This window comes from Aspergillus sclerotioniger (assembly GCF_003184525.1).
Source record: "Aspergillus sclerotioniger CBS 115572 chromosome Unknown BO94scaffold_23, whole genome shotgun sequence".
NCBI classification, from domain to species: Eukaryota; Fungi; Ascomycota; class Eurotiomycetes; order Eurotiales; family Aspergillaceae; genus Aspergillus; species Aspergillus sclerotioniger.
Window position 1 is genome coordinate 491,899 of NW_020291013.1, and position 12,604 is coordinate 504,502.

Genomic DNA, 12,604 nt, shown 5'->3' on the forward strand with positions numbered 1-12,604 from the left:
ACGGTCATTGCGTCTGGCCATGTGAGCAGTAGTTTCAATTTGGATCCCCTCACGATCTTTAATGCCTGGATGTGCGTTACGCTCTTTCAATTGAATATGCAAGTCTGGTTTCGGGAAATATGGACGGAGGCTCTTGTCCTAGCGTGTGACTTGGCGAAGAAGCGTGTGTTCTTACTAGTATGGCATTGGCGAAGTTGTGGCTTCTTTGCTCGTATTTCTAATCGCTCCAATCGCCTGTCTGTTATTTAGCGTCTGTGCTGTGCGTCGCATTGGGGTGGGCGTGGGTACCTTCAGCCTTAGTTGCAAATTGTAAGACTTAGGATCAGACCGCTTCTCCGCCTTTTAAATTGGACTGCCAGATGACCTACATGAGTTGCGGCGGCCTCACGAAGCGTGGCCTGGCCGGGTTGCAAAGTTCGTTACACGCAACCGAAAAGTGTCTTGGTGAATCAGTCGGGATTAACCGGCCCTGACACTAACGATGACAGGACCTACATCTGATGTCTAAGGCTGGGCACTTTCTCCGCAGGGATCCCTTGCATGGTGGCTGATCAAGCAATTGGCAGATAAGCATTTTTTCTGCGATTGTTGCATCATCATCAAACAGGCCGCATGCAATGACCAAACAATTGGATTTCCTTATCATTTGAGAAATAATTGCCCCACCATCAATCACTGCCATCACTGGCCTTATTCTTCCTAACCAGACGATTCCACTCCAGAGAGTACTTATGCGAGCAAGTCTGGCCCATCGTGCCTGGGGTCCTCGAGGAGCCTGGGATGTCTGGGGATCTAGTGAAACTGAAGGCGCATTGGCGTCAGTAGTGAGTTGCAAGTCTCTTTTGCTCTGAAGTGCTTATCAGGTAGATCCACCAACTCCTGTTCTGTGTCTGTTCTCAGATCCTCAGTCCCATACGACCGCTATTGATCGGTGCTCTTGTAAGTTGTGACGAGAAACAAGTTGAAACCAGAAAGTGACCGTCACATGATGGCCGAGGGTCATCTGATCCCCGCCATTATTGTCTCCTTCCCGGCCGGACTTCTTTTTCACCACTGCAGTCATGGCTCGGGTCTACGGAGCAACTCCGCTCCCTCGACCCCAGTCCGGCACGACCCATTCACTTCCCCGCATCGACCTTCGTCGTATTACCCTGTTCTTGTCTGACGCCCATTGGACGGAGCACACCCCTCCGTCTACCTCCATGCTCCTTTGAAGCGTCACCTCTCCGACGACGGTCACAGAAGATGCTGTTCGCGGGGAATAGCATGACAGAGCTAAAGGGTGTTTATCATGAGATGACGAGTTTGTGCCCATTGGACGGAGTACTCCCCTCCGGCTAGTATTATTATGCTCCCCTAGAGTCGCAGCTCATTGACAGTGGTTACACAGGAGATGCTATTCACAAGGATGTCGGAGACGAGAATTGCATATAAGGAGCCGCTGTCCTAGGCCAAGGGTCAATCCGTCTCGTACTTCAAAGACATACTCTGAAGGCATATACAGCTATGGATTCCACCCATGATCAGTCCCACGGCGGGTTCGCCATGATATACCAGAATCCTTACCTTTTGGGTGTCGCATCGGTGAGTCCCTATGAGCATTAAAGAACAGGAAATGATCTAATCCGACTTCTAGTTCTCCACATTAGGTGGCTTGCTGTTCGGCTATGATCAGGGTGTGGTTTCTGGTGTGATCACAATGCAATCATTCGGGTCCCGATTTCCTCGAGTGTTTTCGGACAGCAGCTTCAAAGGATGGTTCGTGTCTACCCTGCTGATAGGTATGTCAACCATTGTATACCTTCTGGACAAGAACATGGACTGACTCTGTAGCTGCTTGGTTCGGCTCTATCGTCAATGGCCCTGTCGTGGACAGACTGGGTCGCAAGTTATCCATTCACGTCGCTGTCATTATATTCGTCATAGGATCAGCCATCCAATGTGGTGCCGTCGATACTCCAATGCTTTTTGCAGGTGCGGTCCTCATCTTGCCCCGTGCGCATGCCAGACTAATTCTTATACTTGTCGACAGGACGTGCAGTGGCAGGCATAGCCATTGGCCAATTGACCATGGTTGTGCCCCTATATATCTCCGAGGTGTGTGTCTTTCACAAACAAAGCCAATAATAGATTGAACTCACCATCAACCCGACAGGTCTCGATCTCTGAGATACGCGGTGGTCTCGTTGTTCTCCAGCAACGTGAGCACTCCATCCCATAGAATCCCACAACCACACCCACTAACCCATCCACATAAAGTCTCCATCACCATCGGCATCCTAGTCAGCTACTGGATTGACTACGGCACCAACTACATTGGAGGCACACGCTGCGCCCCCAGCATCCCCTACAGCGGCGGCACAGCGTCCTCCCCAGCATTCGATCCCTACACCGACGTCCCTTCTGGCGGGTGCACTGGCCAGTCCGAGGCCTCGTGGCGACTAACACTAGCCATTCAGATCATCCCAGCCCTAATACTTGGTCTAGGCATGCTCTTCTTTCCCGATTCGCCCCGCTGGCTCTTGATGAAAGAACGAGACGACGAAGCTCTACAGGCACTTTGCAAACTACGTCGACAGAATAGAACTAATTCCGCGTTGATCAGCGAGTATCTCGATATTAAAGCATCCATCATGTTAGAGAATAGCTTTGCGAAGGAACGATTCCCTAATCTGTCTGGTGTTCGTTTGCATGCTGCTCAGGTCTGTTTCTTCCATATCCTGTATTCCCGTTCATCCATATTAACATAGCCTGAACCCCTACTCACATGTACCAGTATATCTCACTCGTCACTACATGGGCACGTTTTAAGCGTCTAGCGATCGGATGCTGCATCATGTTCTTCCAGCAGTTTATGGGCTGTAATGGTGAGTCTTTGATTCCGTGTGACATACGATGAACTGGAAAACTACTAACAGACGTAGCGCTGATCTACTACGCTCCGACAATATTCTCGCAGCTTGGACTTGATGGGAATACTGTACGGCTTCATGTGTTTCGTGATTTTGAGCTCGTGACTGACTCGATCGGATAGACTTCACTTCTCGCTACTGGCGTCTATGGGATTGTTAACTGTCTTAGCACGCTCCCAGCCCTCTTTCTGATCGACAAGATTGGTCGAAGAGCCTTACTCATGTCCGGTGCCGCCGGGACTTGTGTTTCGCTGGTCATCGTAGGCGGCATTATCGGGGCCTATGGTTCGAATCTGATCCACCATAGATCTGCCGGATGGGCCGGAATCGCATTCATATACATCTACGATATCAACTTTTCGTACTCTTTTGGTTCGTTCCCCTGCTTCAGATGAAAAGCGTATCCTGCTGATGCAAATATAGCTCCAATTGGATGGGTCCTGCCATCGGAGATCTTCAATCTCTCCATACGTTCCAAAGCCATGTCAATCACAACTTCCGCTACTTGGATGTGCAACTTGTAGGTTTCGTTCCTTGATATTCTCCCATGATAATCGTGACTCATTGTCGACATTTCCACCTAGTATCATCGGTCTCGTGACCCCGGATATGCTCGATTCCATCACCTGGGGTACCTATATCTTTTTCGCAGCATTCTGTCTCCTGGCATTTGCATTCACTTTCTTCTTTATTCCAGAGACCCGTGGAAAGGTTTGTTCGGTTTTCCCTTGTGCATTCCATGTATATCTCGCTAACACGACTTCCTTGCTATTTAGACTTTGGAAGATATGGATCTCATCTTTGGAGACACGGCTGCCCATGAGGAGAAACAGCGTATTGTTCAGATTGAGGCCCAGCTCCGCGGCACGGATGGTCATATCGTCGATCCGGATTTCCTGAAGCCTTTCGCACAGGAGGAAGAGAATATTGCTTGAGGGTCCATGACTGATATCGATCTCTTGCAAGTTGTCGCTGTTGAATCTGACGGGGAGCCCCATCTAGCATCGGCGTATATAAGGCAGATCCTTCGAGACAATTGACTTAGGCTGAGATGCCCATCTCTACTTTGTGCGCTTCGCTCCATTCGCGTGTGGGACCCGAGATGATCACCGCCTGATAATCCCAGATGATCAAACAAAATCGTTTTGCGGTGCAAAATTGACCCAGTCGGAGAAATCCATGCCACTAAGGTTCAGCTCCTGGTCTACATCTGGAAACAAGCTACCAAATGCCGGGTCGTTGAAAAGCTGATCGGCAAATGGCATCAAGATGGGCGGTCCCGCAGCTCTGTCGGTAGCGGCGCTTGTGTATGCAGGCGAGCAGAGTCGGTTAACAACTTCCAGACAACGAGTCGCAAGACGGTTGTTGCTAAGGGATGGATGTACGAGGAGCTTCTTGGTGGCTTCAATCTCCTGAAGCCAGCTGGGGGCCTCTGTACTTGTTGGGTCGGTCATAAGCAAGATGATCGGAATTACACCGGCCTGAAACAGGAAATAACTATGAAAAAAATTAGTGGCACGGACGAACGCGGTCCTGAGACAAACATACAGCATGTACCATGCACCTATTCTTGTGCAGACGTGGTTGTTCACAAAATCCGCGATTGACGAAAGTGTCAATCGGGCATTTCGAAGACAAAGCTTTCTACAATCTGCTTCAAGAGGATCCTCGGGTTCGGGAGCCGAGTTTGGTGTCCATCGGCGCGAGGCCCAGCGAAGAAGAATGGGGCGATATAGAAGAATTCGCAGGTTCCAGTCGCGCCACATCAGGCGATTGCGGACAAGAGCAAAAGCGTCCGACACCGGTGTAGGAGGCTGCTTGAAGTAATCGGGAAGGCCATTGTACCATTCCTCCATTGGCTTTTGGAGGCCTAGTGTTTCTTCGGGTGTCAAACTCGGGCCCGAGATGAGACGTTGGTAGACACTGTTGGTGAGCAGATGAAACCTGGCCTGTGCGATTAATCCTGAATAGAGAGTTGGCTCGTTAACTTCGAGGGGCAGAGTAGTTGTGATGGACGTCAGAGCCTGCGATAGGAATCAATTACCATACACCAGGGTAGGAATTTCTGAATGTATGAAGTCCGGGACTCACCTCGTCGTGGATATTGAGAACATGCTTCGCATCCATGACACTGTCTTCGGGCAAGAGAATAGGCCGGCCGAAAGTCTTGGCCGCACCACTATCGAATATATAGACACCCCACCACAAACGTCTCCTAACCTCACGCTGGAGAAGGCTTATCTTCCAACCAGGGAACTCCTTATGAAGACCTAGGCTCATGGCCATCCTAACCGCTAGGCCAAGAAAATTCCAGCCGGTATTCGGTTTGTTTCGTTTCTGCGCATAGTTGCTCAGAAGTAGCAATGCCTGAATAAGAGTAAGGTTTCCAGTCTCGAACACGGACACCTGCTGCAAATGGCTTCTCGCTTCTTGGTAAAAAGTAATATCCAGGTCTGAGTTGTCATCGCCGATACTCCATGCGCCCAGAGCCAAGATGGTGTTCAATAGAATCTGCCATGCCTGACCGTGTGGTCGTGGAACTTGCTCGTGGAATTGCGCCCGAAATGTTCCCTCGTGGATAAAAGGGTAGCTGGTATGATAGTTCAGGAAGAACGCATCCATGAAAGCTTGCTCAATGAGACCGGAGGGCGCAGTGCTGAGCAGCTGGGCCTTCAACGGTACTCTCTCCACCCCATAACTCGACTTTGACGATCGAGCAGGAATATTGAGGTCAAACCCATGCTTTAGTAACGCTCGAAGCGGCACAACACTTGAGGATGCGCCTTTGTCAGGAAGTTAGCACCTTCAAAGATATTCTTCCGAGGCAGCCAATCACACTAACCAAAATACCCAGTTCCTTCTGGCTTGATAGATAAAGCTGCCATGCCGTCTGTCAGGTCGCCGACTGTAATCTTGTTCTCGGCCCAGTCAAATCCATCGGCCTGCTGTGGCAGCGCCTCCGGTGCCGCTTCAGCCCTATCTGGCTCAGCTTTTGCTGGGGTTGAATGCCTAGATGAAGACTTGGAGGAACCAGGCTTTGGTCCCTCCTGGTCATGCAAAAGAGAGCGAACGGTAGCATCCAAATCGCCACCCGGAAATAATCTTGCTAAGGCCGTTTCAAACGCCTGCAAGCGGTCCTCCACATAGGTCAGATGCCTGAGTAAGTATTAGCAGGTGATTCATGCCATGGAAGGGGGGGATAACGACGGCGCGTAAGTCAAAATCTATGGAGATACTCACTGTCGCGTCAGGGGGCTTCTGGTAACCTTCGGGCTGTAGTTGCATTCTTTATTGAGCTGCTTGCATTGTGCGCACACCGGCTTCTCCTTTGAGCACTGGGACAAGGTTTAGCTACATATTGCCTAAGTTGACTGCCTGGGAGCAGCTTACCTTGGACTTCCGAAGACGGCATTCATCACACTGCGTGTGCATACTTAGCCTGATGTGTTGCGTCTCCACCTTTACATCGGGTACTCACAGCATAGGAGTGGGAATCACGAGTACTGGCCATGTTTATCGCAGAAAATCAAGTTTCATGTACCCTAGATCTCGTGCGCGCTGAAATGTACACGAAACTAATATCATCTGCGGAGAGCTTGTTAGCCGTCAACTACTTGTGTTCCAAGTGATAAGTATTGTTCTGCGCCGCAGGATAAGCCGGATGAAGTATGAAGAACATGGGATACATTGTAGACCCATTTTCTACAGGCCGGAAGATGATAAAAAGAGGGGATGCCGGTGGCCATAGAGTCCGGCTTCGGATGATCAATAAATGTACAGGAAGTCTCAGAAGCCTGTAGCTCTAAGCTGCTTCCAGGACCGGTGGGGTATTGGACAAAAAGCGAGGTGCCTGGGAACGTGCTTGGAGCGAGAGACATGGATGGGGCCAACTCACGATCGGCACGGAAGCAGTCGAGGGCCCAACGCCTTTGGAGCCGGACGATAAGTTATCAGAGACGGATCCAACCCTCCAAACCCATGAGCCGACGAGAAGAGGGCGAGACCTGGACGGATGCTCGGCCAGCGAAAGCGACGATGATTGCTGATGGACTTTTGGCTCGTGTGGGGGAAGCGCAGTCAGGTGACGGGCCGAAAATTTCCTCCTCGAATTTCAGGAATCAACGGCATCGCATCCTTAGGCAGGAAAGTATCGGTCCCCTGTTCTGAGACCAGGATCATAAGATCATAATAATACGACATGCCATAACCTGAGGAGAAAGCAAGGTATCTGGCAGTTCGCATAAATGCCTCAGTGATCAACACAGGTGACGTGAGCTAATGTAGCGTGGATGGCATGAGAATGTAAGATTACCATCAGTCTTATCTGCTGGTGCGGATGATGACATTGTATTTCATCTTTATCTCTTGCATGGGCTCCCTGCTTGTGAGGGGTTTCGGTGAGGGGCCTCTGATTTAATCTATCTGACAGGCAAACATAGTAAGTACGAGCAAAATTACTAGTAAGATCGTCAAAAGAGCTTAGTACTACCTCCTTAGCGGGGTTATCAGCAAGATGCAGAGGGAGGCAGTTAACATACCTTATCGCTGGGGGAGTACTCTGTACTGGAAAATATATTGTTACAGCTTGACATGATCAAAGCTTGACTAGAAATAACGCAACACAGCAGAAGCAGTGCCAGCGAACTTGACGGATCGATGAAGAGCGATGCAAGGAAAAGGGGACTGCCATGGAAGCAACAGCGACCAGCGAGACTCACCCTCATAGTTGTACGTACCTTCCATATTGATCGATTCAGTGACTGCTCTCGTCGGTGCTCAGTCTTGGCACCACCCCCGCCGACCAATCACAAACTCCACAGGAAATTCAATTTTATACAACGTCATTTGCAAAAGCAGAAAATCCGACTGGAATTGACCGCTACGTTCTCGTTCTTGAATCCGTCTGCTCCTCCCTGAAAAGGGCCTCTGGACCACTTCACCCAAAGTTCTCTCGATCCGGGCAGGTTCGACGTCCTCAACGCCATGCCCAGCCAACCGCCCCTCCCTCCCCTCCTCGCGCCCTACGTATCGTCTCTACCGCCATCGTCCCTGACAGTCCTATCTTCAGTCCTCGGCGCAACAGGAAACTGGCTGGCCCTGAGATTCCTCTATGCCGCCCTGAGCGTGTCAGCATCGGATGCGACCTTAAGTCTCAGCGATACCAATAATGGGAAAAAGAGGAAGGTCGTGCTCGTGAGTTTTCTGCGGGGCTGGGAATTTTGGAGGACCGAGGCCAAGAGATTGGTATGTTTATGAAACTTCTTCGTGTCGCATAATATGCCACTGTACGAGTTATTCAGGCTCTACAAAGGCATACCTCTTCGTGTTTACGCCCTGGAGCTTTAGATTTTCCACTTCAGATCAATGGCAACTAAATCCTGACCTGACTAGGGTCTCGATCTTGCCCGCCTCACAGACAAGCACGAATTCGCATTCATCGACGGACTCTCTGAACTATTTTCCGTTCCTTCCACTACTTCTACCCAGGCACCTACACATCAAGCCTCACTACGCGGAGCCGTGCCTCCTCGGACAGTACTGCCCCTCAGGTCGCAGCCGGGTCCCGTTCCCGCACGAGGACCGCAACCCGTACATCGGCCAGTGGCTGCCGCTCCGAACCCGCCGGCATCGAGAGAAATTGGCCCAGTTAGGCGACTTCACCTGTCAGGAAATGGGACTGCAGCCTTAGACGCGTTGGAAAAGGACATTTCTGCCGTGATCAATGGCCTGAGAACATCGACAGCCGGAGACGGACAGGAAGATCCCGAAATATTGCTGGTCCTCGACCAACCAGATCTGCTACTAGCTGCTACGGGTCCAGGCAAGGGTGTAGGCGCTACGGAGATGGGAGATTGGGTGATGGGGCTACAACAGGTATGCTGCTAGTCCCCCGCGGATCAGGTGGGGTGGGTGTCAGGCCGCCGACAACCATCGTGACTCGTGTTATTAAATCCGGGAAAGGACTCTGCTGACCATGATACTACTACCTTACCTAGTATGCCCACGCGACAGTTTTGACCGTTTCCGCTGATTCCCCGTTGATACACAATGCGTCCACATCTGCGCACCAGTTGGCGACTCCGCTAGAGACCCAGCATGCTGCTTTTGCTATTGGGTCGGGCCATCGGGCGCATATGGTTATGCAGCTCCGGAACCTAGAGACGGGTGCCGCAAGGGATGTCAGTGGTGTGCTGAGGGTCAGCAAAGGAGGTGCGTGGGGGCAAAATAACAACACGGAGAATGATAGCCGTTGGGAAGAGAAGGAAGTCTTATACTTCGTTCAAAGGGACGGCGGCGTTAGCGTCTTTGGTCGAGGAGAGTAGATACTATGGGGCTATGACGCATCTATCCATGTTAGGTTCAGGCGTTAAGTCGCATGTGAAGACAATAGACCAGGTGAATAGAAGAATCGTCGCAGTTGTAGAGAGCACGGGTTGCTGTGGAAGTAATGTCGTACGCCTCGGAAGTCGGGTTGCATTCAAGTAGACAGATCACATTGGATGAATATCTCAGACTGCATCTGTCACGACATGGGATATCCGCCAGCCCTAAACAAGACAAGGAAATTTCATGCATGCTTTCCCATTTTTTGAAACAAAACCCTCGAGAGAGATTTCCATCTTTTCATTTGTCGTCAATATATGCCATTTTTCTGTTTCTCTAGAATAGAAATGCTATGACGGCAAAGATGAAAAAAAAGACCGTCCCAACACCAACTCCACGGGGGAAAAGCGTCTTTTTTTCCGCCTAGCATTGCGACCCGTTCACGTCGTCAAATGCCCGGCCCTGTCATACCAGCCCTGCTCCAGCCTCCGAGAACGAACGAAACCGCGACAGTCGGAAATTAATCTAGGCGCTCTCGGGGCCCTTGGCGCCCTTGGGGGTGCCGACCTGGAAGCCGTTGTGGAAGCGGCGGTGGACCTCCTTGAGGTGGCGCATTCTGCCGGTACCGGTGGTCTTTCTGCGCTTGGCCTTCTCGCTCCAGTTGACTGTAGAACCAAACTCGTAAGCCAATATATCCTCAACACTCAAGTATTATTGTCAAGGGACAAACGGTTGCTCGATAGGTTGTCGATCAAGCAACGTGGGGTCGGGGGAGAGAGAGAATTCGTACACTTGCGAGTCTTAGCGGCAGGGTAACCGCAGTTGGCACAAGTCGACTTCTGGATGTGGAAGGAGCGTTTGCCTGAAGAATCCCAAGCGCAATCTGTTAGCCCATCTGGTCGTCCCATATATTTCCCCCCAACGGCGTTTTCTTAATTGTTCCCCCTCCATCCCGTTTATAGAGATCCGTAAAATCCGCCCGTTGATCATCTCGGAGTAGTGTAATACTGACCACAACGCCTGCAGAGAGTGTGGGTTTTGTTGTGGCGCTTGCCAAAGCTGGAGGTACCCTTCGCTGTAATCGGTGTCAGTCTGTTATAGGTTCTCGACGATGGATCGGACTGGGCGGTGGTATATCGTGTTGGCACGTACTCATCTTGAATTAAGGAACTGGAATAGGGAAGCACAACTTGTCAGCGAACACGAACAAAAAATTCCGGGCCTGGAGAAATCCTGCAATCTCCCACGTGAGGGCGTAACTAACGTACCTGGCGATTCCGTTGAAGGGCTGGTTGTCGTTGTCGTCGTCGCTGGGCGTATCGAAGTTGCGCTGGGATCTGGGGTGGTGTCGCTTAGCGAGTTGTGGTTCCCAGGGCTTGTGCCCTGGTCCCGTGATTCGTTGTGGCTCTGAAAGGCGGAACGTCACATGACTGCATCTTTGATCTGTTGTTGGACCCCACTTCCATCTCCATTGCACTAAGCCATTAGAAGACTAGCGCAACACGGCCCGGGAGCAGTAAGGCTATCTACAATCTACCCATACAGAGCATCTATCTATAGAGCGAATTGTGGATAAGCTCAATGCATCATAGCTACAAAGCTGATGTGATGTGTGCACATTTTGGATGGGTATCTATCATAAGTGCTAAGCGCTTATGCAGCAGAGCTGGTGTAATATCAAAAATTAGGCGTAGGGCTTTTATACAAGGTCGTCTTTGCCGATGAAAGCAGCCATAGGATCATCGGCTGCAAGTCGGCTGCGCTTATATGATTCAATCTCTTCCTCGGAGATTCCGGACTGCACCTCCATCAATGTCCTCTTCTTTGCATTGATGCCGGATGCTTCCTTAGGCTGCTCTGGAGTTTGAGGGTCGTCGTGCGTGTCGTTGGTTTCCTCGAGTTCGGCGGAAAGTCTTTCAGCATCGGCATCGGCATCGGCATCGGCATCAGTAAGCATTAACAGCTGATCTGCTTCTTGGAATGCGCGCTTTCCATCTTCACCAGTACAGTAACTATTTTTGACAGTTGAGAAGCAGCAGGCATACCCCCACTCGAAGTTGTGCCACCAGCTACCCCAAACAGATGTGTGGTTGTTGCTGAAGATATCTTCAGCGTACTTCGACTTGGCCACTTTCTTAGGTGCGCCCTTGATCGCACCCGTTTCGTCATATTCAACGAACCGTTCGTTTTCGACAACCATTGTATCTCGTAATGGTGTGGGGTCGAGATGTTCTTGGCCACCATACTTCTCCAGCAGAGCTTTCCGTTGAGCTTCACGTTTCGCCACAGTCTCCGCCTCTTCCTTCTTGCGCATGACCTCTCCAGCTGTCGGATTTGCCTGCAGGTGGATCTTCTGCAAGCCACGTTCTTGCGACTCCCAGGCATATCTTTGCGCCTTCTCGAATTCGGCTGCATCGCCGGAAGCGCGAACGAAGTTCTCTTCAGCAACAAGTGCGGCTGCTTGATCATCCTGGGCGCCCATATCGACCATCCGTCGTGTCTTCGGGTCATACTTGGCCGAATCGAGGTCCAGGTTCAGCAAATACTTCGCGGTGTCTTCTCGGATACGGAGATTGCGGGTGGCGGTGCTCTGTTGTCTTCCCATGTCGGACTCCTCGGCGTAGCGGGCTTCTTCTTCGGGCGCATCATCATCATCGGCTTCACCATTGCTGTCCCCCTTTTCGCCATCTTGTTTAGTGAGCCGTTTTAACTTCTCAAGTTCTTCGTACTCTTCCACCACTTGTTGATATTCGCTCGGGTCGTAGCCGTTCCACCGATCTCTTTTGGCATCCCATCCCATATTGACATCTTGTATAACCTCATCCGCCTGAATATCTTTACCAGTCCACTTAGCTCCTTGCTTCCGGGGACGACTTAGGCACTCTTTCGTCTTGTGGGTCATGGCGCCGCAATTCTCACAGGCGCCTTTCCGGTACTTGGTGGCCGCGGGGCCCGCACGCTTTCCACGATCGTACCATTTCGACTGGTCGGTTGTCGATTTCTGCAAACGTTGATGCTCGAGGTAATCATTGGCGGAAGAATCGTCGTCGATATAGAACGGCTTCTTCGAGATGAAAGACGGGATATATTCGTTGCGCTCTTTTGACGCCACATCGGCGGGTTTCTTGGACATGGTGACGGTGATGACGAGAAGCAGCTAGCGCAGAGTACACAGAGAGTAAACGAAAGTTGTTGCGCCCAAGAGAACCAATTTGTTTCAGGGATGACCACCCGTTGATTGCGAAAGGTTGAGCCTAGAGCGTTCTTATGGCGGTCCTGCTGGGAGTCGGCGACTGTTCCGGATTACCCACGTGACCTGGTGTATTTCCGCGCCACCAGGCGCGTCACTCAATCACCACTTCTGACAC

General features: G+C 51.0%; 5 protein-coding genes across 5 annotated transcripts; 2 read left to right on the forward strand and 3 right to left on the reverse strand.

Moving 5' to 3' along the window:
• The first annotated feature begins 1,411 nt into the window (after positions 1 to 1,411).
• On the forward strand, positions 1,412 to 3,945 carry BO94DRAFT_170376 (sugar porter family MFS transporter). Its single transcript, XM_025605923.1, has 12 exons — positions 1,412 to 1,584; positions 1,637 to 1,781; positions 1,834 to 1,974; positions 2,033 to 2,097; positions 2,156 to 2,201; positions 2,260 to 2,702; positions 2,777 to 2,867; positions 2,925 to 2,980; positions 3,035 to 3,284; positions 3,336 to 3,432; positions 3,497 to 3,623; positions 3,689 to 3,945. Exons 1-12 carry the CDS (start codon positions 1,507 to 1,509, stop codon positions 3,845 to 3,847), a joined length of 1,698 nt encoding a protein of 565 aa, XP_025465046.1. The 5' UTR covers positions 1,412 to 1,506; the 3' UTR covers positions 3,848 to 3,945.
• On the reverse strand, positions 3,928 to 6,423 carry BO94DRAFT_603168 (putative C6 transcription factor (Gal4); the record flags this gene model as incomplete). Its single annotated transcript, XM_025616437.1, has 7 exons — positions 3,928 to 4,409; positions 4,461 to 4,936; positions 5,004 to 5,695; positions 5,755 to 6,068; positions 6,153 to 6,247; positions 6,303 to 6,332; positions 6,391 to 6,423. 7 exons carry the CDS (start codon positions 6,421 to 6,423, stop codon positions 4,043 to 4,045), a joined length of 2,007 nt encoding a protein of 668 aa, XP_025465047.1. The 3' UTR covers positions 3,928 to 4,042.
• Positions 6,424 to 7,895: 1,472 nt separating this feature from the next.
• On the forward strand, positions 7,896 to 9,235 carry BO94DRAFT_548582 (uncharacterized protein; the record flags this gene model as incomplete). Its single annotated transcript, XM_025613406.1, has 3 exons — positions 7,896 to 8,156; positions 8,304 to 8,786; positions 8,909 to 9,235. 3 exons carry the CDS (start codon positions 7,896 to 7,898, stop codon positions 9,233 to 9,235), a joined length of 1,071 nt encoding a protein of 356 aa, XP_025465048.1.
• Positions 9,236 to 9,579: 344 nt separating this feature from the next.
• Positions 9,580 to 10,682, reverse strand: BO94DRAFT_170098 (60S ribosomal protein eL37). Its single transcript, XM_025605921.1, has 5 exons — positions 10,501 to 10,682; positions 10,389 to 10,406; positions 10,249 to 10,311; positions 10,027 to 10,098; positions 9,580 to 9,901 (listed from the first exon to the last, which is right to left on the reverse strand). The coding sequence occupies exons 2-5, from the start codon at positions 10,390 to 10,392 to the stop codon at positions 9,762 to 9,764; spliced, it is 279 nt and encodes a 92-aa protein (XP_025465049.1). The 5' UTR covers positions 10,393 to 10,406; positions 10,501 to 10,682; the 3' UTR covers positions 9,580 to 9,761.
• Positions 10,683 to 10,836: 154 nt separating this feature from the next.
• Positions 10,837 to 12,484, reverse strand: slu7 (mRNA splicing protein SLU7). Its single transcript, XM_025612287.1, has one exon. The coding sequence runs from the start codon at positions 12,367 to 12,369 to the stop codon at positions 10,936 to 10,938; it is 1,434 nt and encodes a 477-aa protein (XP_025465050.1). The 5' UTR covers positions 12,370 to 12,484; the 3' UTR covers positions 10,837 to 10,935.
• Positions 12,485 to 12,604: the final 120 nt, after the last annotated feature.

What these genes read in the sequence shown, in the direction of transcription:
- slu7 (XM_025612287.1), bottom strand. Translation starts at nt 12,369, where the DNA reads ATGTCCAAGAAACCCGCCGATGTGGCGTCAAAAGAGCGCAACGAATAT.
- BO94DRAFT_170098 (XM_025605921.1), bottom strand. An exon ending in CACTCTCTGCAGGCGTTGTG is followed by an intron (nt 10,099 to 10,248) that starts GTCAGTATTACA and finishes GGGATTCTTCAG; the next exon opens with GCAAACGCTCCTTCCACATC. An exon ending in TGCCGCTAAGACTCGCAAGT is followed by an intron (nt 9,902 to 10,026) that starts GTACGAATTCTC and finishes TTGGTTCTACAG; the next exon opens with TCAACTGGAGCGAGAAGGCC.
- BO94DRAFT_170376 (XM_025605923.1), top strand. Translation starts at nt 1,507, where the DNA reads ATGGATTCCACCCATGATCAGTCCCACGGCGGGTTCGCCATGATATAC. An exon ending in TCTCGTTGTTCTCCAGCAAC is followed by an intron (nt 2,202 to 2,259) that starts GTGAGCACTCCA and finishes ATCCACATAAAG; the next exon opens with TCTCCATCACCATCGGCATC. An exon ending in GCTACTTGGATGTGCAACTT is followed by an intron (nt 3,433 to 3,496) that starts GTAGGTTTCGTT and finishes ATTTCCACCTAG; the next exon opens with TATCATCGGTCTCGTGACCC.